Genomic DNA, 27,954 nt, shown 5'->3' with positions numbered 1-27,954 from the left:
CACTCTACCTAATGGTAGGGCTGGCCTTGCATCCCTTTAGGCAGAACACTGGGCTTAAAAAGGATGGGGAAAATAAGTAAACGTATATCCATTTGTTGAATAAATTTATATCCCATGAGTTCAACTCCTATGAGTTTGGCAGCATGGTTGTGGCAACATGCAGCAAAAGTGCTGGCGGTCCAAGGGCCATGACGGGGTGCTCAGAAGTTGTCCATTTCAGGCTGCTCCAGATCTTAACCAAAACAGCATCCAGAGCCCAGTAGGGAAAGTCATCGGAAATCTCTGTCCACCAGCATGGCCCATAGTTTTGTAACTACCATTGTCATAAATGAATGCACAGTCTTTTGTTAGAAGTTTCAACATGTGTTCTGATTATGTAATTGTGAGAATGAACGCTCCGGTACCCATGATGTGCATTTATTACAATTGAATATGACATGTGCAGCGGGATTAACGTCAGCAGCGAAACAGAAATGCAGAAATAGACTCTGAATAATAAATGTGCCAGAAGAGTAGGATGAGGGGTGGGGTGTGCCGCCTCCTTTGCTATATCCATCTGCCACTGTTGTCCTGAGCTGCACTGCCTTTAAGCTGGTCCACTATTGATATCCGCTTTCCAGCATTTATAGGAAGCCAGTACTGAGTGTCTGGTTTTGCTTTGTCAGAAATCATAGGGTCCTGAGCATTTTAAAGCCTTATTGGTGATGCAGCAATTTTTTTATAAATTCAAGCAGAGATCATGGGATAAGAACATAAGAAGAGCCATGCTGGATCAGACCAAGGGTCCATCTAGTCCAGCACTCTGTTCACACAGTGGCCAACCAGCCATCGGCCAGGGATGAACAAGCAGGACATGGTGCAACAGCACCCTCCCACCCATGTTCCCCAGCAACTGGTGCACACAGGCTTATTGCCTCCGATACTGGAGGTAGCACACAACCATCAGGGCTTGTAGCTATTGTTAGCCTTTGCCTCCAGGAATTTATCCAGCCCCCTTTTGAAGCCATCCAGATTGGTTGCCATCACTACCTCTTGTGGTAGTGAGTTCCATAATTTAACTATGCACTATGTGAAGAAGTGCTTCCTTTTATTTGCCCTGGATCTCCCACCTATCAGTTTCACGGGATGACCCCAGGTTCTAGTATTTTGAGAGAGGGAGAAAAATGTCTCCCTGTCCACATTCTCCATACCATGCATAATTTTGTACACCTCTATCATGTCTCCCCGTAGTCTCCTTTTTTCCAAGCTAAACAATGCCAGTTGATGTAACCTTCCCTCGTAGGGGAGATGCTCCAGCCCTTTAATCATTTTAGTTGCCCCTGCCTGCACTTTTTCCAGCTCTATAATATCCCTTTTTAGGTGTAGTGACCAGAACTGTACACAGTATTCCAAGTGTGGTCGCACCATAGATTTGTATAAGGGCAGTACAATACTGGCCATTTTATTCTCAATTCCTTTTCTTATAATGCCTAACATGGAGTTTGCCTTCTTTACAGTGGCCGCACACTGGGTGGACATTTTCATCCAGCTGTCCACCACAATCCCAAAATCTCTCTCTTGTTCAGTCACCACCAGCTCAGATCCCATTAGGTTATACTTGAAGTTGGTTTTTTTTGCCCCAAGGTGCAATACCTTACACTTGTTTACATTGAACCACATCTGCCATTTGGATGCCCACTCTCCCAGCTTGGAGAGATCCCTTTGGAGCTCTTCACAATCCCTTTGTGTTTTAACAACCTTAAATAATTTGGTGTCAGCGACAAACTTGGCCACTTCACTGCTCACTCCTAATTCCAGATCATTTATGAATAAATTGAAAAGGATTGGTCCCAATACCAATCCCTGTGGGACCCCACTATTTACCGTACTTCCCTCTATCGGGAGAATTGACCATTTATTCCTACTCTCTGTTTTTTTTTTTATTATTTATTTATTTATTTATTGCATTTCTATACCACCCAATACCACCCAATAGAAGCTCTCTGGGCAGTTTATAGATTTCTGTTCTCTAACCAGTTACTGATCCATAAGAGGACCTCTCCTCTTATTCAATGACTGCTAAGTTTATTCAGGATTCTTTGGTGAGGGACTTTATCAAAAGCCTTTTGGAAGTCCAAGTAAACATCCTTCAGCTTAAAGCTGATAACTGCCAGTAAATAAGCCTTAAGAGAGGCATTTCAGTATTTTAGCACGGGGGGAAATTCATACAAACTGGATTTGATTTGATTTGATTTGATTTATTACATTTATATACCGCCCCATAGCCTAAGCTCTCTGGGCAGTTTACAAAAGTTAAAAACAGTGAACATTAAAAAGTATACAAAATTTAAAACCATCAAAAACATAAACAGTAAAAAACAATGGTATCCATTAAAAAAACCCAAAAAAACTGGGAGATCACCAAATGATCGGTGGCTGTGGGAAGGAGCGTGGCCTTCTGGGGAACCCCTGGAGGGCCGGATGTGACTCTCGAGTCAGAAGTTCTGCACCCCTGTGCTAATTTATATGTATAGGTGCAAATTTAGAAATAATAGTTATTAATTTAGATAGAAATGCAGTACATGTCATTATACTGTGTGATGCGATGTATACGATGTACTGGGGAAGCCTTTGAGCAGGTGAGCTGTGTGCCTGCCTGCCCAGTGCACTATCCAGTGATGGGCAATAGTTCTTGTGGTTCTTTATCGTGAAACTGGAATCGCACAAGACAGCCTTTCAAATTGAGGTTGCTTTCAAATGGAGGATGGTCCTCTGTAAAAGAGGACACATGGCCACCCTAACTTGTATAGTTTCCCCCCAAAACCCCATGGAAAAGGTGGGAGATTGGAAGGAAGAGTTTAACTACGCGCTGTTGAAGAAGTCCTTCTTTTTATCTGTCCTGAATCTCCCATTAATCAGCTTCATGGGACGATCCCGGGTTCTAGTTTTATGGGAGAGGGAGAAAAATGTCTTCCTATGCACATTTTTCTCACCATGTATAATTTTGTACACCTCGATCATGTCTCCCCTTAGCCTCCTTTTTTCCAAGCTGAACTATCCCAGCTGTTGTAACCTCATAGGGGAGATGCTCCAGCCCCTAGATCTTTTTAGACTTCATGGTTCCTAGTGAAAAACAAAGTAGACCCCACAATCTCAAAGTCTGCCCAACCCTGTTTGGGACTATTACTCCCATCAGCCTTAGCAAGCATGGCCAATGGTCGGGGGTGATGGAGGTGCAGTCCAAAACATCGGGAGGGGATGGCTGCTCTGGCAATGTTCTCTCTTTCCTACACAAATGAAAAGAAAGAAAAGAATTGAGTGGAACTTACTGCTGGATAAAAGTAAGAAATTGAACCCAGGGGCTTGTCTATGCGCCCGGTTTAGCCCATCGTGGCTGTGAGTTGGCGCTGCGTTGTTTATACGATCCATGTGAGAGTGCTTCCAAGTTCACTGATTGCTAGCCAGTAACACTGAAGTGAAGGATGCATTTACGGTGCTTTCTAAAACTGAATCGGGAGAGGGGGGAAACCATCCTCCCTGTGATAACTGTAGAGGGGTTCCGCAAGGGTTCTAACCAACTCTTTCTGCATCTCCCTCTTCTTAGGAGCGCATCGCCACTGGCAATGTTTTGAGAAGGCTCAAGGCTTCAAAGAAGCCTCCTCCAAATGAAGGAGGGTTAAAGTGACTGCCATCGCTTAATCCTGTGCTGCCCTTCCGTGTGACTTCAGTGGCACAGAAGAACGGATTTCTCCTCCCTCCCCTCCTTCCTTTTCTGCCAGCACTCGGCTTAGATCCTGCCTGGCATCCTCTGGAGTCAGCCTTTTCCCAGCGATGGCAGTGAAAAGGAGCACAGGCGATCGGTTTACAGCAGGGCTTCGAGGAAGCACTCCGGCATTTACCAGTTGGAGCCCGAGGGTTGCTGGCTGAAGAATGTAGCGACAGAAATTCCAGCTTTCAGCCTTTGGACTGGGACCCGAATCAAGACAGAGGAACCCTTCTCATCGTCTCCTACCTGATAAGGTCAGCTGTCCGAAAGGAACTGAAGCTTCCTTGAGACGCCTTCAAAGTAGCCACCAGGTCAAGTGGTTCGTTAGTGCACCCCTCCCCCTCCGTGAGTGGAAACCTGCATGCTGAAGCGGTGCCCCTTGTGTTCTGCACATCACCCAGGTGGGCACTGCCCTGCTTTTGCGATGTAGAGTTTGCCGCTTTAATTGCGCATCTTTCCTTAAGCCCGTAGGTCACAACCCCTCAGTGTTCCAGGTTTGAAAAGGGAATGCAAGGGGGATCTTCCGTCCCGTTGGTCGTTTTCATTTGGAGGAAACCAGCGATGTGTTTACAGGAGTATGGAAGCTCTGCTCTGAATCAACTCTGCACCGAATCGGTACCTTGAACTTGCAACGGCCTCGGCCGGCACAGATCTCATTATGCTTGGGCCGGTGTTGCTGAGATTGCACTGTGGGTCAGCCCATTAAGCCTGATGGATAGGTGACTGCCCCTAGACTATGACCACAGGACATACCAATGGCGGTCCAGGAAGCCACCGATACGCCAGATGGAATCGGGAAGACAGCGGGGAGGACTATACGAAGAGCGAGGTCTATGCCGAAGACGAGCAGGGCAGGCAGCGCCGGCTGACCCCTTTTGAGAAGCTGACCCTGGATATATCCCAGGATGAAAAGGTGGTGAAAGAATTAACTCTGGGGAAGAGGATTGGGTTTTACCGCGTCAGAGGGGAGATTGGGAGTGGGAATTTCTCACAAGTGAAGCTTGGAATCCATGCTCTGATCAAAGGTAGGCCATGTGGTGTGTGTGGAATGTGGGTTTATGTAGGGCTGTGCAGTGGGGATGATGCTAGAAAGAGGCGTGGAAGAATAGGGACTGAGGAATGACAAGGCCCCGTGTGGAAGCACCATGTGAGATGCAGCGTCCGGTGGGAGCAAAGGGGATATCGCGAAGGCTGTGTTGGAGCTTGGCTATCTCGGCTTGACCTTGCATGCCAGGCTGAGAAATTTAAAAAGACAGCTGGGCAGCACCTGCTCCAGGGGTCGCATGCTTCCCCACCCCACCCCACCCCACCCCAGCCCAGCCTGTTTTGCGGCCTCCACTGCTGCAGACCAGCAGTGCGGTGGCAAAAGAAGTGGTGATTTGCTGCCAATATTGGGCAGTGCGGTGGTGATGGCAAAAAAGGGCCATTACTTTCACCCCATTCCCTCCCCCCGCTCTGTTAATTTCAGTGGCAGTTTGGCAGTAATTTAGGCAGCAGGGAGGGTGTGTGGATCCTGATGGATCCCAGGGGAGGAGAGATGTGACCTCCGGAACCTCAAAATCGCCCACCTCTGATTTTAAAAATGGGCTGGCTGCACTTTTAGCATTCTTTGAACACTTTCCTGGGATGGTTGACTGTTGGGATGGAAAGATGTCAGGGATGATTTAAGGTGGATTCCTGCAATGAGCAGGGGGTTGGACTCGATGGCCTTATAGGCCCCTTCCAACTCTACTATTCTATGATTCCACCCCCACCTACTTACTCCGTTTTCCATGGTTATTTGCAACGAGGGATGACTATTCCAATCAGCATTAATAGATAGGAGGGCTATTAAAATAGGAGGACAGGGCTCATGTATCTTTAACAGTGGTATAGAAAAAGGAATTTCAGCTGGTGTCATTTGCATGCATGCAGCACCTGGTGAAATCCCCTCCTCAGCACAACAGTTAAAGCTGCAGGAGCCCTGCTCTCTTTTGTATCTGGTCACTCTAGTATAGCTTCTGCATCTATAACTGTTGTGATGAAGAAGGAATTTCACCAGATGCTGAATGCAAACAAATGACATCTGCTCAATTCCTTTTCTATGCAACCATTACAGATACAGGAGCCCTGTCTTCCTTTTCATATGGTCACCCTGATTAACACACACACACACACACACAGAGAGAGAGAGAGAGAGAGAGAGAGAGAGAGATGCCATTATTTTAGATTAGGAATGTTGTGTTATGAAAATCAGACTCGAGCTGCAGCGTAGAACAAAGTTACCCAACCGTTTAGGGGCATGGTCACATTTGGCAATTTGAGAAAGTGTCCTGGGCACCAGCACAAAATGGTTGCCATGGGAGGTGTGGCAAAGGACAAGTAACCTGCCCAAAAGAAGGACTGCAAGCTGAGGTGGTGCTTGAGCCCCAACACGCTAAACAATTCCTTTGAACCCACAGTTTCGAACACCAGCAGAAATGTATTTCACAGCAAACTGCGTTAGTTTTTGCGGGAGGGGAGGGCACCTTGGCAAACGCTAAGAAAAATGTCCAGGGAGCCATTGCCTCCCCCTGGTGGTGAACAATGATCTGCAAATATTGGTTCAACATCTGCCATTGAGATCATTGCTACCTGAAGATGGGGTGACAGAGGCAGATAAATCCTGGGTGACAATGTGGCGCGGAACCCCTGGTAATTTCAATTGCTCTTCGGGAATTGGAACATCTCAGATCACTCCGCCCTGTGAGATTTTGCATTGACCCAGAAGTCCTGCATTACTGGAAATCCCATGCTGATCTCTGTCTTGGTTATCGTGGTTGTCATGTGGATGCCAAGTTGGACTTGGCCGTCATCCCTCTCATGGCCTTTGCCCACCCTTTCCCTCTTCCAGCTCGATCGCCGCGTTTTGTGTTTACGCAGCTGTGTAAAGTTAAACAAAAAAAATTGAGTGTGCTCTCTTTCAGTATGGTGGAACTGCGTCATAGTGCTTTTTCCTAAGAGATTTCTTTTTTTAAAAAAATGTAGGGAGCTAGTAGACAAGATGGCCTCAAAACATACATCACTGTGCTCATTTCAGTTGCCATGGTATAAATTTTAGACATTTTATAGAACAGTTTTACAAAGAAAAAATGCAGGTCAGGTAATATGAAAGCCAACGCAGATGACTGTCTGTTTCTACTCATAGACTAGAGCAGCCTTCTAAAGCCTTGTACCCTCCAGATGGTTGACTACAACTCCCAGGACAATGGTCAACAGAAGCAAATCAAGGGCTAATGGGGAGGGAGGGGGCGAGTCCTTTCTCCTGATCTGTATCTCCCTCCCCTGATGTTTTTCTCCTGGAAGGGTTGCCTCTAGTCTCAGAGCCCCACCAGGAGAAAAACACCTAGGAGAGGTAGTTTGTGTAGGGTGGGATAGGGGAATAGCAAGCGCGGAAAAAGCTGAGAGCTCAAAAGGGAGAGGGTGGAGAGTTCAGCATCCCCTTTCCAGGCTGCTTGTTCATTCACCTGCCTACTGCAGCAGCAATTCTGGCTAGGGTGACCTTATGGAAAGGAGGCCAGGGCTCCTGTATCTTTAACAGTTACGATGAAAAGGGAATTTCAACAGATGTCATTTGTATGCATGCAGCACTGGCAACAAGGGAGAGGGTCTTTTAAGTGGTGGCCCCCCAATTATGGAATGATCTCCCCGACGAGGCATGCCTGGTGCCAACATGGTTATCTTTTCGGCACCAGGTCAAGACTTTTCTCTTTTCCTGGGCAATTAACAACATATGCTGAGGTGGTTTTTTTTAATTGACCCCAGAATCGTAGTTTTAAAAGAATATTGTTGTTTTTATGTTCTTGATGGTTTTGAATTTTGTATACTTGTTTTTAATGTTCACTGTTTTTAACTTCTGTAAACCGCCCAGAGAGCTTTGACTATGGGGTGGTATATAAATGTAATAAAATAAAATAAATAAATAAATAAATAAATAAATAAATTCTCTCTTCATTACAACAGTTAAAGCTGCAGGAGCCCTGCTCTCTTGACCAGATACAAAAGAGGGCAGGGCTCCTGCAGCATTAACTGTTGTGATGAAGAGGGAATTTCACCAGGTGCTGCATGCATACAAAGGACACCTGCTGAAATTCACTTTTCTATGCAACTGTTAAAGATACAGGAGCCCTGTCCTCCTTTCCATATGGTCACCCTAATTCTGGAACATGTGGACCTTTGGCTTTAGTTCAGCCTTAACCAACCTTGTGTTATCCAGATGTATTGGATTACAACTCCCATCATCACTGGGAATGACAGGAGTTGTAGCCCAGCATATCTGGACAGCCCAAGGTTGTGAAAGGCTGGAATAGAATGTTGTGTGAATATTTGGCTTCTGGATCATTGCCAAGTGCTTTAGAAAGTTGTGGTTATACTGATGATACTACAAAACAAATGTGATCTGGATTGGTACCTCCCTACTCCCTGTGTTGGATGTTACTAATCTATAAAGGTGTTTGTTTACAACCCTCAAAATTATGTAAACCCTCCTCTTTTATCCAAAGCCAACTTCAGGATTTACTGGCTCCGCAAATTCTCTCTCACCAGCTATATATGCCACACTGAAACCTCTTAACACATACTTTATGCAAGTGGATGTCACTTCATCCCACGTTAGTTGTGCTACCTCCTGATATCAGGTTGGAGCCAGATTTGGTCATACTTCAAGTAGACCCATTGAAGTCAATGGGACTTGTCCCAAAGATTCCAATGGATCTACTCTTAGTATGACTAAATTGGAATCCAGTGACAAGAAATGTCTTTGCTCCCTCACAGCAAATCCACTGAATTTTCCTCTCGGCCCAATCCTCCACCCTCCAGTGTCTGATGCACATGGGAAGGGGCACAGGATTAAAAAGAGTCCTTTTGCCCCCATTTCTTCACCTTCTCAGTCCTAATGGGCTCCCTGCCACACGGTAGAGTAGACCAAACCCAGAAATGTATTTGTGTAACTTCCTAGTTTTTTTTTAATATATATTCAGCTTTTGGAATTTGAAAAACCTAAGAAGTTACACAAATACATGTGTGAAACACCAACATAGCCTTGATGCATATATATTTAAAGATCCTGGAAAGTGTAGATTGGGATGGGCAAATTGTGGCCCTTCTCATGTTATGGCCTACAACTCCCATCAGCCCTCAGCATTGGCTATTCTAGCTAGGGCTGATGGGAGTTGTAGGTAGGCCAAAACATCTGGAGGGCCACATGATGCCCACCCCGCAATTATTATTATTTTTGCATGAAGAACAACTTGTAATTGTTAAATTATTTTTATTCCCTTGCAGGGGATGGGGGAAATCTGATCTTGAAGAGCTAATGGTAGAACAGTAGGAAGTGCAGGAGGAAATTGTCCTAATGAAAAGAATGCTAAGGTCTGCATAATTGTGTTGGAAATATTATTAATTATTTGTCGACTAGGGATTAAATCCTGAAGCAACTCTGAAGTAATGAAGTTAATAAGCTATTCTCAAGAGCGTATCTTTCAGATCTGGTTTTTCTCATCTCACCACCATAATTAGAAGACGAAATCTCTTTCCTATATTTCCTCCCTATCTATCTATAACTTGTTATCGTTTGAAACTATGCCTGTAATACTCCACACACTTATTTAGGAGTGAGCCTAATGAAATACATTGAAGTACTTCTAAGTAAGCATGCATAGTATCAGGCCCAATACATGGTGAAGAAAGATCTCCTTATTTCATCTAAAACCTCTCCTATGCTGCCTGCCAGGGCTTTTCCAAATGCCAAACCCTGCAGCTTATTCCTTTTCAGTATCTCCAAAATTACGCAAGCAAGATATCAGGGGAGTCACCATTAGCTGTCTTTATAACCTGGGATCTTGCAGATCAGATAACTCCATTGTTTATTAGCTTCCAATCTTGAAGGAGGTCTTTTTTTCAGAGACCCATTCCAGCTAATTATCTGTCGCGGAGTGCTAACTGATTTTTTCGTAGTACAGCTTGGATTCAGGATGGTCGGTATTGCAGATCTTCTGCTATGAACAATCTTCTAATTGGAGTTCTTGGAATATGGCTAGGGATGTCTGTCGCTATGGAATCTGGCCCTTTGGGGGCTCGATGGAGACCTGGTGAGCACCAACCTGCATGGTGTTTCCTGAAAATCAGCAAACATTTTCTATGTTGGTTTTTTTAATGTGAACAAATTGCATGGCACAATTTGCATGACTTATGCAAATGTGGGCTGCAATTTCCATGAAGTATGCAACTTGCAGTCAAAATTTGTGTAAATCATGGAAATTGCACCCTGCAATTTGGACACATTTCTATTTACATGTGTGTGTTTTTTAAAAATGGAAAAATTCACCAGCTGGCTTGACTTGGAGATTAAGTCAGGCCATCTTGCAGGGGGCGGGGGGAGAGCCAAAGTCCAGGGGGCTAAGCTGGCTCCTCCAACCACCAACGCATTCCTCCACCATCCCTACTTTTAGCCCCCATCAAGAGAAGGTTGAGATTCGTCCTATTGAAATTGACAATAAAAGTTTGATTTGAGACACAGTGACGTTTAGGAGAGTTAGTTTAGTTAAAGTATTACTAGGCCATCTTTCAGGGCAGGAAGCTTTCCAATGCATCTAGCAACCATAACATTCATCATCATCATCATCATCATCATCAGAACTTATACAGGAATAAAATAGCCAACATTCATAAAAACAGCAAGCATCGAAACAAACACCAGCATACATACACAGATTATTCCTTTGTTGCCTTTGGTCAAATAGTGGTTGTTGTTTTCCAGAGAGCTAAATGTGGTTTGAAAGAACAATCACTGTTCTTTGGTGTGCAAACGCATCTTACTTGAACATAGAAAGCTGCTTTATACTGAGTCAGACCATTGGTGCATCTAGCCCAGTATTACCAACACTGGCTGGCAGCAGATCTCCAGGGTTCCAGGCAGGAATTTTTCCAGCCCTCCTGGAAATGCCGGGGATCAAACCTGGGACCTTCTGCATGCAAAGCAGATGGTTAACCCATTTAGGGCAGTATTGTCTACTGTAACCGGCATCAGCTCTCCAGTGTCTCAGAAAGAGGTATGTCCTATCACCTGCTATCCAATCCTTCTTTAACCGAAGTTGCTAGAGATTGAACCTGGGCGGGGCTGGCCCAAGATATTATACTGTCTGAGGCAAAGAACAAGATGGCGCTCGCTCCCATTCCTTGTACAACAGCTGACTGGCAATAGGACAGCATCTTCTACTACCCCTGAAGGCAGCAGGCTATTTTATGAGGGGCAGAGCAGACTATATAGCATGCAGGTTTCTCTTCCAACATCTTGGTGCTGTCTCCCATCACCTGCCGCCTGAGGTAAGTGCCTTGCTCAGCCTAATGGTAGGGCTGGCCCTGAATCTGGGGCCTTCTAAATGCAAAGGTCTATCACTGAGCTATACCTTTGCCTCTGGTAAATGGAGGACTTGTGCTTGTTGTCAATCATTTTATTTGTATAAATACTTCCAGTTGAACAAGGACTTTCCTGAAGCTTCAAAATATCTGTAAGGTCAGTGTGCAGGTGTGTGTGTTTCCTGCCATGCGAAGTTGGCAGGTTGCCAGCGATGGATTTTTCTCCCTGGCAAGCATGCTGGATGTCCATGCTAGAGGACTAAATTAAGTTCAGAAGCCTTTGTAATCTTCACTGCTAATCTTGAGAGATGCAGTTTGATCAAAATTAGAACCATGAACACATCTAAGAGAGCTTGGGGGACACCAGTTACATGCCAACTTTCAGCATCAGCTGTAAATATCAATGTCTGCGAGAGAGTGCGCTGGGACAGAAGCACGAATTTAGTCATGCCCAGTGGAATGTTGTCCTGTTCTCCTTTTGGATGGCAGAATTCTGCCTCCCATGGCATATCATAAACTGCTTTTGAAACTCCCTGAACCTCATTTGCCATTTTGTTGTCCTTTCACTGGGTTCAGATGGACACTTTAGGAGCTCTTTGTACTGTGCTTTGTTTTGTCACCATCTTGGATTATTTGTTATGATCTGGAAATTTGGCCCCACCCATTCATGATAATTTATGGGCAAGCTAAATGGTGTCCCTATCTTCAAAAAGGGCAAAAAGGAGGAACCTGGGAACTACAGACCAGTCAGTCTGACATCCATCCTTGGAAATTTTTTTGGAGCAGATTATAAAGAAGTCAATCTGTAAGCACCTTGAAAACAATGCAGTGATTACTAGAAGCCAACATGGATTTGTTAGAAACAAGTCCTGTCAGACTAGTTTGATCTCATTTTTTGATCGGGTAGCCTCCCTTGTGGACTGTGGGAATGCTGTAGACGTAATATATCTTGACTTCAGCAAAGCTTTTGACAAAGTGCCCCATGATATTCTGATTAACAAACTAGCAAAAAGTGGGCTAGATGGAACAACTATTAGGTGGATTCACAGTTGGCTACAGAATCGGACTCAAAGAGTGCTTATCAACAGAACCTTCTCAAACTTGGGGAAGGTAACGAGTGGGGTACTGCAGGGCTCAGTCCTGGGCCCACTGCTCTTCAACATTTTTATTAATGATTTGGACGAGGAGGTGCAGGGAATGCTTATCAAATTTCTAGATGACACAAAATTGTACTCCTTTCGGCGCCTCCTGAAAACATCTTTATTCCAAGAAGGCTTTCTTTAACATGCAGCCTTGGATTACTGTTATTGCTTCTTTTAAATTTTGTTTTAACTGTTTTTATTCTGTTTTTATTGTCATTTTTACCTTGTACACCACTCCGAAATTTTTCAATGGGGAGCGGTATATAAATATTCTAAATAAATAATAATAATAATAGATAATAAAATTGGGTGGGATAGCTAATACCCTGGAAGACAGAAGCAAACTTCAAAGTGATCTTGATAGGCTGGAGTTCTGGGCTGAAAACAACATAATGAAATTTAATAGAAATAAATGACAAGTTCTACATCTAGGAAATAGAAACCAAACGCACAGTTACAAGATGGGGGATACTTGGCTCAGCGATACTACAAACGAGAAGGATTTTGGATTTGTTGTAGATAACAAGCTGAATATAAGCCGACAGTGTGATATGGCTGCAGGAAAGGCAAATGCTATTTTGGGCTGCATTAATAGAAGTATAGCTTCCAAATCACGTGAGGTACTGGTTCCTCTCTATTCGGCCCTGGTTAGGCCTCATCTAGAGTATTGTGTCCAGTTCTGGGCTCCACAATTCAAGAAGGACGCAGACAAGCTGGAGCATGTTCAGAGGAGGGCAACCAGGATGATCCGGGGTCTGGAAACAAAGCCCTATGAAGAGAGACTGAAAAAACTGGGCATGTTTATTTATTTATTTATTTATTTAATTACATTTATATACCGCCCCACAGCCGAAGCTCTCTGGGCGGTTTACACCTGTTTAGCCTGGAGAAGAGAAGATTGAGGGGAGACATGATAGCACTCTTCAAATACATAAAAGTTTGTCACACAGAGGAGGGCCGGGATCTCTTCTTGATCCTCGCAGAGTGCAGGACATAGAATAACGGGCTCAAGTTACAGGAAGCCAGATTCCGGCTGGACATCAGGAAAAACTTCCTGACTGTTAGAGCAGTACGACAATGGAACCAGTTACCTAGGGAGGTTGTGGGCTCTCCCACACTAGAGGCATTCAAGAGGCAGCTGGACAACCACCTGTCAGGTATGCTTTAGGGTGGATTCCTTCATTGAGCAGGGAGTTGGACTCGATGGCTTTTAGGCCCCTTCCAACTCTACTATTCTATGATTTTATGATTCTATGGTGCAAGTCTCAGCACCAATAGTTGAGGGGCCCAATGAATAACATGAAGAAGGGTTGGGCACTGCTGCAGGAAGATGCTTGGAGTGCAATGGCCCCCCGACTGTAGAATGATCTCCCCGATGAGGCTCGCCCGGCGCCAACATTGTCATCTTTTAGGCGCCAGGTCAAGACTTTTCTCTTCTCCCAGGCATTTTAACAGCATTTCACAATGTTAAGTTTGTTTTTAATGGACCCCAGAATTGTTGTTTTTAAAATGGATACTGTTGTTTTAATACTGTTTTTATGTTTCTGATGTTTTTTTAAATCTTGTATACTTTTTAATGTTTACTATTTTTAACTGTTGTAAACCGCCCAGAGAGCTTTGGCTGTGGGGCGGTATATAAATGTAATAAATAAATAAAATAAATAAACATTAAGTGAAGTCCAAACTCTTTCATCCTTTGGACTAGGCAAAACCTGCTGCAGGCCTGTGTTTAGATCTCTGCCAGAGAGCCATATAAAACCTTTGCCTCACTAACCTTTCATCAGAAGTGGGGAGGGACACTTTCAGCTCTTGGACTGGAGTTCCTCACCCCTGTACTGAAAGATTAGTGATGCAGGTGAAACTGGGAATAGGTTTCTTTGCCTTTTGACAAATTAGCCTCCTCCTCCCATGTGCTGGAGCACACCCTGTCCAACATTCTCAAAATCAAGATGGCGTAACAGGAGCGTGGTGTTAAATTCTTGGACAGTGACCTATTTGATGAATATCAGCAAGGACTGCTACGGTAGCTCTTTCCACATATCTGTGTACACACGCTAGAAAATACAGCTTGTACTCTGCTACTGTGTTAAGGTAGGCTCACCATATGGAAAAGAGGACAGGGATCCTGTATCTTTAACAGTTGTATAGAAAAGGAAATTTCAGCAGGTGTCATTTGTATACATGCAGCACCTGGTGCAATTCCCTCTTCATCACAAGAGTTAAAGCTGCAGGAGTGCTGCTTTTTCTTTCTTTGTATCGGATCACTCTAGTATAGCTTCTGCTATAGAGGACAGGGCTCCTACAGCATTAACCGTTGTGAATTTCATGACACGTGCCGAAATTCCCTTTTCTATGCAACTGTTAAAGATACAGGAGCCCTGCCTTCCTTTCCATATGGTCACCCTAGTTAAGGTCTAAGTTATTTATTTATTACGTTTATATACCGCCCCATAGCCGAAGCTTTCTGGGCAGTTTACAAAAGTTAAAAACAGCGAACTTTAAAAACAAATATACAAAAATTTAAAACCATCAAAAGCATAAAAACAGCAATATCTATTTAAAACAACTATTCTGTTACACACACCTTCGCTGATTTCAGAAGTGTTCCTGGTTATCCCAGGAAATCCTCCCCCCCTCCCACCACCGTCTGGGGAATGTTGTGAATTGTAGGACTTCTTTCTGTCTAACCCATGCATAGGATTACAGCCTAAAGAGTGCTTGCCAGACTCGTGTGTTCATCCACGTGCAAGAAAGCACAGCCTGGTATTTGGCTCCTTTTCCAGACAGTACCTCCCATGCTGACTCTAAGCTTTGTTTCAGATGGTTACATCAGCAGCAGAGATTAGGTTGTGGTCTGATAGCACAGATGACGTGGTGGCTACTTTTCCTTCTCAAAGGAAGCTTCATTTTTAGGATGACCTGAGCTCTCATCTGCACTTCTTGAAATGAAATGCAGAAGCAGGACTGGGAAAGTAAAACTGAATGATGAAGGGGATGAGCTTGGGCATAGCTGCAGTAGTGAGTGTGCACTAGATTTGTTACTGCTTTCGTTTCGTCTAGCCTTGAAATAAGCTTCCGATTTCCAGCCAGTGCACACCGCTTTTGAAGGTGCTGCTCTTAAAAAGAATCCTGTAGTACAGCCTTCCCCAATTCGGTGCTCTCCAGATAATATGGACTAAAACTCCTATCACATAAAACATAAGAGCTGTGCTGGATCAGAACAAGGCCGTAGCTAGACCTAAGGTTTATCCCTTGATCGTCCAGGGGTCAAACCCGTTCATCTAGGTGACACACAGGGGATCCAGTGCTCAGGCAGGGGTGAACCCTGGATGATCCCAGGATAAACCTTAGGTGTAGCTGTGGCCCAAGAGTCCATCTAGTCCAGCACACTGATCACACAGTGGCCACCCAGCTGTCAACCAGGGACCCACCAGCAGGACACAGGTGCAACAGTGTAACTCTATCACTGCCACTTGGCAGCAGCAATGCTGCAGAGTTTTGGGGGAACGGGGAGGCAAAGCATCATTGTATGGACAGGCCTTAGAGTATGTTGCTGAAGTATATGCAGGATGGTTTATGTGCCGCACTTCCGGAAAACATCAAATCGTTGTGCCAAAGTAGCTTTTTCCTGTGCGGACAAAACGTCTGGCCTTAATTACAGAGCCTAGACTTCAAGGAAGAGGGAGAGGATAAGCTTGCAGATTTCAATAATAGCTGGGCAAAAGTAGTTGTGGCCACACAGAAATAATATGAGAAGCCTTATCAAGGGGGATGTGTTTTGTGCTTGGATTGATGAAATGAGCTGAGGTAAAATCAGAGTTGTCTTAGTCATGACTACATTCTTAGTCTCTGGATCAAGGTTTGGAAACCTGGAGCACTCCATTTTGGAATACAAGTCCCACAGTCACTTGCCATTGGCCATGCTGGCTGAGGCTGATGGGAGTTATAGTCCAAAACATCTGGGGGAAGGAGTGCCAGGCTGTCTTCCCACTGCTCTAGATGAAAATAGATTGTTATTAAGTGCAGTTGTTGGTGTTATGATTATTTTTTTAAATTAAAGTTGAATTCTTCAATTCGCTTAAATTACATCTGGCTTTGCATGCAAATGGCCTCATGTTCAATCCCCAGAATCTCCACTTGAAAGGAGCAGGTAGGTGATGGGGAAATAGCTCTTCTTGTGATTCTGAAGAGCCACTGCCAGTTACAGTACAAGATGGACCAGTAGCTTCAGCTGGTAGAAGGCCACTTCCTCTTTCCTCCTCTTCTAATGCATCTGAGTTTTTGCCAAGCCATGCCAAGATATGTTAAGACCTTGTTCCTACTTTTGCTTTTTTGAAAATAATAAGACAGAAAGGAAGTTGAGGTTCTCAAGATAGTGGATTGTGCTCCCTACAAAGAAGAACATGTTCATACCATGCAGTCATGGAATACACTTGGTTGTGGAAGCATTGGGCAAATGACTGGATTAGTTCTGGATATCTCACCTGCCCCATCAGCTGGATTTGTTTTAAGCAAATAAAGGATGAGTGTAGACACCTATGACGGGGAAAGGGTTTATCTGCCTTTCATCACATATATTAATGCTAACCGAAAAGGGGATTGTAGCTTCTTTACTGTATGACAAGCTGCAGGCGAAACAGCCTACTGCCTTTTAACAGGAGATACTAGGACCTGTCCATCAGGAATCACCCTATAAGTCCATTTGTATGTCTTTCTTTTTCTTGAAATCTGTTGCACTTACTAACAATATGAAAATAACTTATCTCCAGAAAAAGTCGCAATCAAGATTTTGGATAAGACGAAGTTAGACCAGAAGACGCAGCGGTTACTCTCCCGTGAGATTTCCAGCATGGAGAAGCTGCACCACCCAAACATAATCAGGCTTTACGAGGTCATGGAGACGCTCTCCAAACTGCATCTCGTGATGGAATACGCTAGCGGAGGGGAGCTCTTTGCTAAAATCACGACGGAGGGGAAGTTATCTGAAGTGGAGAGCAAGCACATCTTCTCCCAGATTGTGTCTGCTGTTAAACACATGGTGAGTTGATTCCTTCAGTCCAGGGATGGAGAACATGTAGCCCTCCAGATGTTGTTGGCCTGCAACTTCCTTTGTCCATCAATATTGGCCATGCTGGCTACAGAAGACCAGAGTTGCCACCCCGCAACACCTGGAGGACATGTTCCCCATCCCTGCTTTTGTTCCTCCAGTGTCCCTACAATTTGCTGTGCATGTCTTGCTCTAAAAAAAGGGAATGCCAGACTAGCTTTTCCCCCCCTGCAACCACATGTATGTGGTAGCGGCAATAATTCTTTCCATGATCGAAGTGGTGTTAGCATTCAGTAGAGTGATGGTGGTCATTTAAGACAGGGGTCAATAGCTGTCTACCTTAGCACCAGGCATTATAGGAGAGGAGGATCTTGGCAGAAGCAGTCAGAGCTGTGCATACCCAGAGAGGGGAGATTGTGCCACATGGGAAGTCTTATAATGCTTGTGACTGAGCAGCACTGGGATGTACAGTGAGATGTGGCCTCGGTGGCTCAGAGTGCTTTCTATCAACTTCAGCTGGTGGCCCAATTACACCCCTATCTGGACAGAGATAACCTGGTTCCAGGAATCTATGCTCTAGTTAAACTTATTAGACTACTGCCTTTGAAGGCTCCTGCAACATTAACTGTTGTGATGAAGAGGGAATTTGACCAGGTGCTGCATGTATATAAATGACACCTGCTGAAATTCCCTTTTCTATACATCTGTCGAAGATACAGGAGCCCTGTCCTCCTTTCCATATGGACACCCTAGCACTGTAGTGTATTTAAACACTCTGCTTGTCAGGCCAGTAGCTAGAAGTTTTGCAAGGAGGGGCCCTAAGGTGGTAGGGAATCGTTGTCCAGCCAGACCATAAATATAAGTAAGCTCAGTAGGTTTAGTTGTTTCAATGTATTACTTCTTGATGAGCAACTGAGTAGAAAGCTGCCTGCATGTTTTTCCTTTTATCACCGCAAGAAAAAGGACTAGAAACTTACTGGTTTGGGTGGTGGTGGTGGTAATGATAGTTAAGGGGCCTGCAATATCCTTGCCTCCCTTCCCACCCACAAACCACCTTGTGGCTAGTATCAGCCCTGCGGATTGCTTTATACAAGAATGGCCCAAAATTATGCCTACTATGGCCTAACACACAGTCACAGTTATTAAAGCTTTTATTAAAGATATTTACATTTACACGTGCAGCACTATTAAACCACATTTTAAAAAGCTAAAACACACACACAATATTTTTGTTCCCTACACAAGAAGAGCTGACTTTGAAAGATCATGAATACCTGTTCTTGCTTTTACGTTTATTTCATTGGGTTTTTTTGCTCTGTAGCATGAAAGCAACATAATTCACCGGGACCTGAAAGCCGAAAACGTCTTTTACACCAGCAACACCTGCGTGAAAGTGGGTGATTTTGGATTCAGCACCATCAGTAGAAAAGAGGAAACCCTGAACACGTTCTGCGGCTCACCGCCTTATGCTGCGCCAGAACTTTTCAGGGATGAAAGCTACGTCGGGGTTTATGTTGACATCTGGGCACTAGGAATTCTTCTGTATTTTATGACTACTGGAATCATGCCCTTCCGGGCCGACACAGTGGCCAAACTGAAGAAATGCATTCTCGAGGGGCTGTACATGTTGCCACCTTTCTTGTCAGAACCTTGCCAGAAGCTAATTCGGGGAGTCCTTCAACCAGTAGCGTCCCAACGCTATTCCATTGAGTACATTATGAACAACGAATGGATGAAGGGAGTACAGTATCCAAAGCCCTTGGAACCATTTAAACTGGATCCAAAATATTTGTTGGAGAGTGGAGCACTCAGAGAGGAAGAAGCCGAAGTGAAAAACGTCCTCAACAATTTGGGAATCATGGAGGAGCATATCCATAATAACCGTGGGCAAGTTTCTCACAGCTCGGTAACTGGGATATACAGAATTATTTTGCACAGAGTACAAAAGAAACGGGCCATGGAGACTGTTCCTATAATCAGCCAGCCAGAACCCAGAGAACAAGAGTCAAAGAAAGACCAGACTACCTATCGGGGCCTCAAACACTCATCAAAGCTCTGTTTGATTTTATGAATAATGTTGCTGGCTTGGTTTTCAGGAAACCCTATGGGGCCCTTTTGTTTGGTACCAGTTAACTCTCGCTCTTAGCATTTTTGTAATTTTGAAGTAAATAAATAAAAAACGATGCCTTAAAACGTCTGAATCTTGATTCCAACCCAAAAGTCTAATGGCCAAAGAAAACATGTATTGGAGCTTTGTATAACACTGTTACTTTGCTGCAATATTGGCTCTATAAAGTTAGGATGGAACAGACTGTAAGCAACAAAGACGTTGTGCAGTCCCATGCATGTTGACTCAGGAGCAAGTTCAATTGTGTTCAGTGGGGCTTACTCCCAGGTAAACCCACATAGGATTGCAGGCCAAAGGCTGCAATCCTAAGCATAGTTATTAGAGTGCACCAATGACCTGTACGGGACTTGCTTCTGAGTAAAAATGCTTGAAATCATTGTGTTAGGCAGTGAGCCATTTGGGAAGAGTTTTGTGTATTTCAGTGCGATGAGTTTGGACCGTACATTTAGGTCTGCTGGTTTTCAGTGTCGAACACAGGCGGGCTCCCCCCTCCATCCCCTGCCCCATGTGGTTCAGGATTGCTGGAATCATTTGGGAATTCTTTTGGGGTACATTCGGCCAATAGCTTTTCAGAGTTAAAAATGATATTGTAGGGTTGCCAATGCCAATGTCAGTTTTACTGACTCCACACAGTCGCTGGTATAATGGTTTCTGTAGCTTTATGTAAAACTTCAGGCGGAACCTGGTGAAACTAGCTGCAAACATCACTACTATGATAGAAATGTGGAGCTTATTGTGACAGGCGCAAGCACCTATTGGATAATGCCCACAACCAGTGACATACTCTTTCCCTCTTCCATCTGTTATTCTGGGATCTGTGTTCAGAGTTGTAGGATTATGAAAAACCTTTGATAATATTTCTCTAGCCTCCTGGTTTTTGGAGGCCCCACAACTGCATGGCAACCAAGCTGCTACTTCACTAAGCCTTTTTGCAGGACAACTGTGCAATCCCATTAGAGGCCACCATGCTTTTGCATTCTCCATTGAAGATGTTGGGTAAGAACTATGCGGCGATACATGCGGTATCCCAAATTTGGGCAACTGCAGCAGCCACTGGTAGCCACCTCTTTTTTAGCTGCCACAATGTTACTTCTTGCGGCAGCCATAGCTGTAAATGGCCACGACCGGTGTACCCTCCCGTTCACAGCATGCGCACATGCAGGAGAGTGGACAGTCCATGAGACGGACACAGGCAGCAGAACAGAGAAAGATGAGAGCATTCAGCAGTGGGTGGGGAGAGTCTCTGCTAGTTAATTCATTATGGGCTATGGGGAGGTAATACCACCAACATATTAGCTGCATGAGCCTCGGTTCCTTTGATGTAGCAATTTGGAGCCCAAACTAAATATGGCATTAATCATAAAGTTAGCTCTAGCATGGGTTTTTTAAAAAACACACACACACACACACCCAAAAACCAGATAGTCAGTAAGGGGTGGCGAATCTCGATCAGGACCTGGGTAAGGGGGCTTTAAACCTTGGTTCCCTACTGTGATCCTGATCTAGATTGGTCCCCTGGAGTTATTGGGAGCGTCCCCCACATTTCAACTGGATTGGGGGCCCTGCACTGGCTATTTTAAGTCTGCAGACTAGAGATAACTGCATGACAAAATACCTCATCTTATAGCGTGGCCCTTAAAATGAAACCATGTCTTCATTCCTATGGGGAAGACTGCTGTGACTAGGGAACAATGGCCATGCTGTCTGGGGATTATGGGGGTTGCAGTACAACACATCTGGAGGATGCCAAGTTGGGGAAGGCTGAAGAAAAGCATATGCTCTGAACATAGAATGTCCCATGTTTAATCTCTATGAATCCCATTCGATTAGTGAAATTTTTATGTGCTACTGCCGCACCATGTGGTTTACATTTTATTTAAAGGTTTGAATGTTTGTAAAACAAAATGTTACTGGGTTGGATCCAAAGATGCCTTTCTACTCATGGAAGGAACTTCAGTCCAGCAGAACTTTTCCACACAGAAGTGGGGAGAAAAGATTTCTGATTATTCCCTTTCCCCCAACAGCCCCCCATGGTCCCAACCTTTCAGAGAAGAATTTTTGGAGTGAAGGAAGGGGAGCTAAGATTCCCCACTCTATGGGCAGAATCACAACTCTCTTTACAAAATCAGGAGCCAACACAGTATTTAAAAAATTGGATGGAAGCATGTTTACATTTTTAATCCCCTTCTGGTTTAGAGTAATAATTCTAGTGTGTCATCCAAAATATATTATTGTCATTTTAAAATTAAAAACAATTTGGTTCCAGAATCCAACATGGTTAAATCTAAGTTATCCTAAGAGGAATGTTAAGGGGGAAAACTTCATGAATACAGTCTACAATACATTGTGAAGGGGAGAGAGCTTCCAATACTGAGGCGGCAGTCCTATGGGAGGTCATCCCAGAGTCCACAGGATTGTTTGTGGCAGGAGCCCAGCAGGTCTTTGGATGCTCCAAAGTCAGAGTTCTGCACTGGACAGCCTTAACTCTGCCCAAATCACTTTCCCATCTGTCATCTACAGTGCCTAAGCAAATTCAGGGAAGAGCTCACCAATGTCAGACTTGTGCATAAGTGTGCAGAGTTAAAACTGTGCAGGCAAGTGAATAAATCTGCATCAAGTTCAAAGAACAGCACCGTGTGATCTTGATATACCTACATATTCTTAAATAGCTTATTTACACAAAGATTTAGCTTCATACAGCAACCTCCCTGCCCTCGCAAAACCCACCACCGCCCAAAACAAGTTTGATAAATCTTCGAAAGTTGACATGTTCAAAACTCACCCAGTTTTGGCTTGGATGCGGAGATGGCTGGTGATGACTCATCTGCTTAATGAAATCCGCTTTCTGTAGTGCCTGCAGCTTTTCCTCATGCTCAGGCTCATGTGTGGTTAAGGTACAAACTATGACTACATCAACACAAGTAGTTCAAATAGCTCAAGGTTTATTTGACAAGGCATCTGACTCATTGTTTGTGAGGTTTATAAAGGTGAACTTTTGTGCTATGGTTCTCAGCGTGTCCATTGCCTGCAATGGACTTGATTCTCTTTCGACAACATGTGGACAAGTATCAAGCTTGTGCTCCATTCCTCTGTCACACGAAGCCACAGCACTTAGACCACCTGTTTTATCAATCCATGTTACGTTAAAGCATTTGTACAACATGATGTACAGATTATCAAACCTTAGTCAGTAATGTCTTTTCTTTCTTTTTTTTTAAAAACAAATTACATAACATCAAAACCCCTGCATCTTGTAACTTAGCACGGTAGGTACCAATTCTGCAAATCTTAATAGACAAAGCTTTTTAAAGGATTTCAACACAAAATAAAAACAGGACAGACTAGAAGTTTAGTGTAAATGCAATGTATTTTACAAGGCAGGAGCTTTCTTTCCCTTTAATTCCAGTACATCCAGGCCCACCCAACATGCCAGCTGACTCCCTCAAGAGAGCCTATATACATATTTGCAATGGCCAATACACATACTTGCAATGGGCAAAGCACTTATTCTGAAGCAGGTCTAGATGAGAATTAACTTGTGGGCCAAAAGGAGCTCCCAAGCCATGTAGCAGGCTCAGCCAGGTGCTCTACGACCAACCCTGTTTTTGGTGCGGGCAGTCAGGCCAGGAGGTTTATTGAGTGAGCTGCCATACATAGCTGGGGGGCTACATTCAGCTTCAGGAGTCACAAAGTGTGCACGTCTGTTCTACAGTCAGTGCTTTGAGGATTGCAGTGGTCTAGTATTCCTACAGAAGTGAAAATGGGAGTTTTAAATAAGCTGGAAATATGAAACTAGAAATACATCAGTTCAGAGCCACACCTATTTGTTTCAGAACGCTCCCAAACACATACATAAAAACTGCCTTGAAGAACAAAATGTTCCAGGATTGATCGTAGTATCTGGGATGAGGGTTCAACCAAGTCTTCATTATCTAGAAGCTGAGTATGCAAAGCCTGTTCTCAAGTAACCTTTACAAAAGATTACACAAGAGAAGTTCAGAGGAATTTATGTTCCAACTATTTCTAAGTTCCAAGCAAGCTACCATTGCAATACTCTGCCATGAGCACTTCCCAGAGGCGGAGAGAGGAACTCTTCACTCCACATGCATGCACTTTTTAACTTTGCGACAAAAATGAGATTTGTGGGAGGTGGAGGAAAAGGAGTTTTTCAACTGATATGAATGTACAATTGGAAACCGGATTCATCTAGAAGTCACTTTTCTAGGATAGATTTGGACTTACAATGGCAATTGGAAAAACTTTCTCCATTTAATAGCACCTTGAAAAACAAACCCATTGCACGCTCCTCAAATTCATGGGGTATTTTGAGGGGTGGAATAAGGTTTGTATTTTAAGAGACAGGGTGCTACTCCTGTTAAGGCACATAGGACCCTAACATTTAAGACTAAGATGACACACAAATGGCTTTAAGTCACATTAATTTCTCTTAATAATGGCTTTAAAAAAGAAGACTTGCTTCCTCTCTGGTGGCTAATATTACAAAATTTGCAGAGATTTTCATTAAAACAGGGAGGGAGGGGGCAGGGCAAGCAGAGCTGACGTTTTCCTGAGCCTACATTAAAGTACCTATTCCTGAACCTACTTAAAAAAACCAAAAACGAATTACATTTCTCAGAAAGAGCCCTTGGTAATTTCTGTTCCAAGAAGCATGAGAACTTTTAGTGTTATGAAACTACACGTGTCAACAACTGCATCAAAAGACAGAGCTTCGGGATTGATATTTTCATGCTCCAATTAAGCAATACTGTACAGCAGAATGTGGGTCAGAACAGTTAATCCCCATGTACATATCCACCTCTCCCTAATCTTTTCAACTCCCACCTCACAGAGGTGTCTTAATGCTCCCCGTTGGAAAGGGAAACAGCAACTGCTTCTGTTTTCGCAGGAATTCTTGGTACTTTCTTGGCAGGGCTAGGGATGTGCTGGGGGTAGGAGAGAGAGAGGGTGAGGAGGAAAAAAGCCATAGGTCAGGACACATTAAAAAAACACAGCTGCCCATTATTTTAACTTCAGATAGGAGAGAATAGATTGTAAGCCTATGCGGCAGGGTCTTGTTATTTACTGTGTTATCTGTACAGCACCATGTACATTGATGGTGCTATATAAATAAATAATAATAATAATAATAATTTAGTAGCAATTACTTAATCCAGACAATTCTCCACAGTGCACAATAATGGATTCAACCCCAAACGGGCTCCAGGACGTTTTCAAAGTTGGACCAAACACAGGTTAGTTATATAGACTTCTAGCTATAGCTGAGAATGGCAGCATTCTCATCTGAGAAATTGCTCAAAGGATGTCAAGTTACAGACGTCTTCTCTTTCAAAGCTTTTAAATTTGACATTTTGCAATGGGTTGGTAACAACCAAATGGACAATTATCTGAAATGAAGGAATTACTGATAGAAGAATAACCAAAGAAGATCATGTCCCGGATTTATAATTTAATAATGAGAGTGAATAATTAGGAATTAGTGAAGTTCAACAGCAGTCGCATAAAGCAGTTGGGCATTATTTTAAATTGGGGAAATGCAGATATAAGGAGTTTCTGCCATTATCTATTCCAAATTTAACAGAAGCCCAATCTACGTTTATGGGTGATATATGAGACCACAAAAGCTAAATAGGATTTATAGGATAAATAGTTTTACTGGAGGAAATGTGCCCTACCCAGTGCTTGGGTTCTTTACATCGTTGGTGGGATTTTCCTAACATTTCTTGATATTGAGACAGGATCATTGAGATCTATGAAATTTCAGATATAGGCCTAGAAAGGATTTAGACGTTATCTTGCTAGAACTGATATAAAATGTTAATATAAAATTGGAGTGCACAAGTTTTTCATCCCCAAGAGCCACATAGGATGCTAGCTTGGAGGTCGCATGTGTGCACAGACACACACACACACACCACACCACCAGTCCTAATAGAAATCACTCTTTCCTCGCTGTTAGCTGCTGTGGAAAAAGAACAAGCTGTTATGAGGATCACAGGGGGAGGCACCCATGGGGCTGCAGTTAAGGCAGGCAGCATCTGGGCCACAAGGATTGTTCACCCCTGATGTAAATGAAAGTCCTTTGGTTATCATTTTGTCAATTGCAGCAAAAATTGTATGCTGTGCACAGTGCAAGAGAAGAGAGTCTAACAAATTGCAGGGAGTGGGGGGGGGGGTGAGCGAGACCTATATTACATAAGCGCAGGAAAGGGAGGAAATATGTGATTTGACAAGGTTTATGTATTACTGAAGATAGTAACTTACTGGGATATCAAATATAGACAGACTCCGCTACATGCGCTTAATATTCTGCAATTTATTTTGGTAACAAAGAGAAATAAGAAAAAGGAAAGTTAGCAAGGAACCCACACTTCTTTGGGGCTGGTCCACATATAATGGGGGCAGGGAACCATGGTTAAGAGATTGGAAGCGGATCACAGCTTTGTGCACTTACCTCCCCAGACAGCATTTCTCCCCCCTCCCCATGGCCATGCTCACTTTGAGTTCAATCAACAAATAAATCAGCACTGATGTTAACCATGCGTAAGGCTCACCAGTTTCCTTGCTTCACCAGGATTTGAAGCTGGCTAACAATCCTGCTTAAGCAGAGAAAGCTTTGTTAATGTTTTCATGAATCATGGCTCAGGGCAATCCTGTAGACTGCTCCTAACATCTTAAGCCACAGTTGAGAGATGAACCCCATTATCTGTGCACCTGCCCTTGGGTGTTAAGAAGGGGAATGAGAAGACCTTACACTTACCTCGTGAGCAAGACCCAGATGAACCACTTCCACTCCTGCTTCCAAAGGCCCATCGCCCAACACGGGGCGACGAGCGTAGGTTCTTCTGTGCTTTTCATCCACTCGCACCAAGTACCATGTTCCCTCATAGAGATCATCCACTGAACATTGTGGAATATAGTTGGCTATGAAAAGATAAAATCCAGAACCTCTGAATAGACGATTTACTCCTGGTGTTAGCTCAACCTACATATAGAAGCATTTCTTAAGCTTCTGGTTCCTTTTATCTTTGTGCAAGTTGTCACACAAAGTACAGAAACAGGTAGCAAGTCAAGCTTTCTCTTTCAATGCCTCCAGCGTAATGTGAAATCTCACTATCTCACTGTTGACAACTCTCCCGATGGTGAAGATGAGACATTTCTCCCTTCTTACATTGCACTGGAAATGTGGAAATCGGAAGCTCTATATACACATGCTTCCTACTACAGTCTTTACAACTACACAATAAGGTACTCGGTACACAATAAGGTACTCGGGTACACTTTGAAGTTGTTCAGCTAAAGATGTTAAGGAGAAGTTAAAGAGAAAAGCAAGACCTCGGTCTCAAATTACAAGCTAGTCCTTACTGGGCAGGAAATTAGAAGGTTTTGCTTGCTGGATCTGTACTGAATTATCGAAGACTTCTAATCCAAGCAATGACAACCATGCTGGATAACGCTTTTCCTGATAACTAGATTTATAAGCCAAGCTCATTATTTAACAAATGATGCTTAATGTGATCTCTTAATGTCATGCTTAATGTCAGTTCTAAATTTGTGATAAACAGTTAAACTCCATTCCAGAAAAGATAATGGATTGCACCTAGACTTAGTCATACTTGGGAATAGAACAATGGGATTTCAGTTATGATTTAACATAGATTCTCCTCTACCACTTACCTAAATGATGCGTCTCTTGTCTAAGCATCATGCTTTCTGCAAATGCCTCTGGTGAAATACATTTCCTTGAATCAAGCCTTGCTTTCAGATCAGACAAACTTGCTGTTATTTTATCCAGGGAAGAGCCTACAGTACAAAATAATAACTTATGACAGCATCCTTACTATTTCATGTAATGCTTATGCCATAAACAATAGTTATATGACTGAAATTCAAGGAAAAGTTGAGTTAGGAAAAGTAACATCTTGATTTCTAAAAGTATTGCAGAATAGGGAGGGAACTCTCTTTCCATCATGCCCCTGTTGGGATGCAGCTAACCTAGAGATAGCTATACTAGGAAAAGCTCAAGAACTGCTGTACCAGAACACAGTAGGCCCTATCCTAAGCAACCTCCCACTCCCATCCCGACTGCCAAATGTTCAGGAGGCGTCCTGTGAAGAGACACACAAGCATGTGTGTGCAGCCCTCTACCTTGGTAGCTATATGAGCTAGACACTTTTTAGGAAATGAAATCCAACATTCTCAGAATGTGGAGTTCTGTGCTGTCGTTATTTTTGCTGTACAGAATTATGGAATACACACAGTCTTGCTAAGGGATTATTCAGTACTTTGTATGCATTTCAAATAGGAATTAAACACTGGCTGATTCTGTAACTATTAGAAATGGTTGTGTATACCAAAGTCATAGTGGTTTTACTCACCAGGGGTTGCATCTTGGCTAACCTTGATGGAGTAGAGGGTAGCAGCAAACCCAGAGCCATAAGAGAACACCCCGATTCTCTGCCCTGCTAGTTGCTGAAGAGAATACCTGCACACCAGAAGG

General features: G+C 43.6%; 2 protein-coding genes across 4 annotated transcripts in view; one reads left to right on the top strand and one right to left on the bottom strand.

Annotated features, from left to right (window-relative positions):
* Positions 1-4,242: 4,242 nt before the first annotated feature.
* On the top strand, positions 4,243-22,494 carry NIM1K (NIM1 serine/threonine protein kinase). The gene is made up of 3 exons (XM_063128124.1): positions 4,243-4,770; positions 17,031-17,299; positions 18,630-22,494. Exons 1-3 carry the CDS (start codon positions 4,482-4,484, stop codon positions 19,377-19,379), a joined length of 1,308 nt encoding a protein of 435 aa, XP_062984194.1. The 5' UTR covers positions 4,243-4,481; the 3' UTR covers positions 19,380-22,494.
* HMGCS1 (3-hydroxy-3-methylglutaryl-CoA synthase 1) overlaps positions 22,359-27,954 on the bottom strand; it is a 32,760-nt gene continuing 27,164 nt past the window's right edge. For 2 of the 3 annotated variants that reach the window (XM_063128123.1, XM_063128121.1), the window contains exons 7-10: positions 27,833-27,939; positions 27,132-27,257; positions 26,215-26,378; positions 22,359-24,379 (exon numbers count right to left, since the gene is read on the bottom strand). In XM_063128123.1, the coding sequence (XP_062984193.1) occupies positions 24,293-24,379; positions 26,215-26,378; positions 27,132-27,257; positions 27,833-27,939 (484 nt within the window). In that variant the 3' untranslated portion in view covers positions 22,359-24,292. Of the gene's footprint in view, positions 24,380-25,718; positions 25,764-26,214; positions 26,379-27,131; positions 27,258-27,832; positions 27,940-27,954 lie in introns of all 3 variants that reach the window. The other variant, XM_063128122.1, reaches the window with a different exon arrangement.

The sequence above is a fragment of the Elgaria multicarinata genome, chromosome 6 (assembly GCF_023053635.1).
Source record: "Elgaria multicarinata webbii isolate HBS135686 ecotype San Diego chromosome 6, rElgMul1.1.pri, whole genome shotgun sequence".
Taxonomy (NCBI): Eukaryota; Metazoa; Chordata; class Lepidosauria; order Squamata; family Anguidae; genus Elgaria; species Elgaria multicarinata.
Note: the sequence above shows the minus strand (reverse complement) of the source record. Positions and strands in the feature narration are given on the sequence as shown.

What these genes read in the sequence shown, in the direction of transcription:
- NIM1K (XM_063128124.1), top strand. Translation starts at nt 4,482, where the DNA reads ATGACCACAGGACATACCAATGGCGGTCCAGGAAGCCACCGATACGCC. An exon ending in AATCCATGCTCTGATCAAAG is followed by an intron (nt 4,771 to 17,030) that starts GTAGGCCATGTG and finishes ACTTATCTCCAG; the next exon opens with AAAAAGTCGCAATCAAGATT. An exon ending in TGTCTGCTGTTAAACACATG is followed by an intron (nt 17,300 to 18,629) that starts GTGAGTTGATTC and finishes TTTGCTCTGTAG; the next exon opens with CATGAAAGCAACATAATTCA.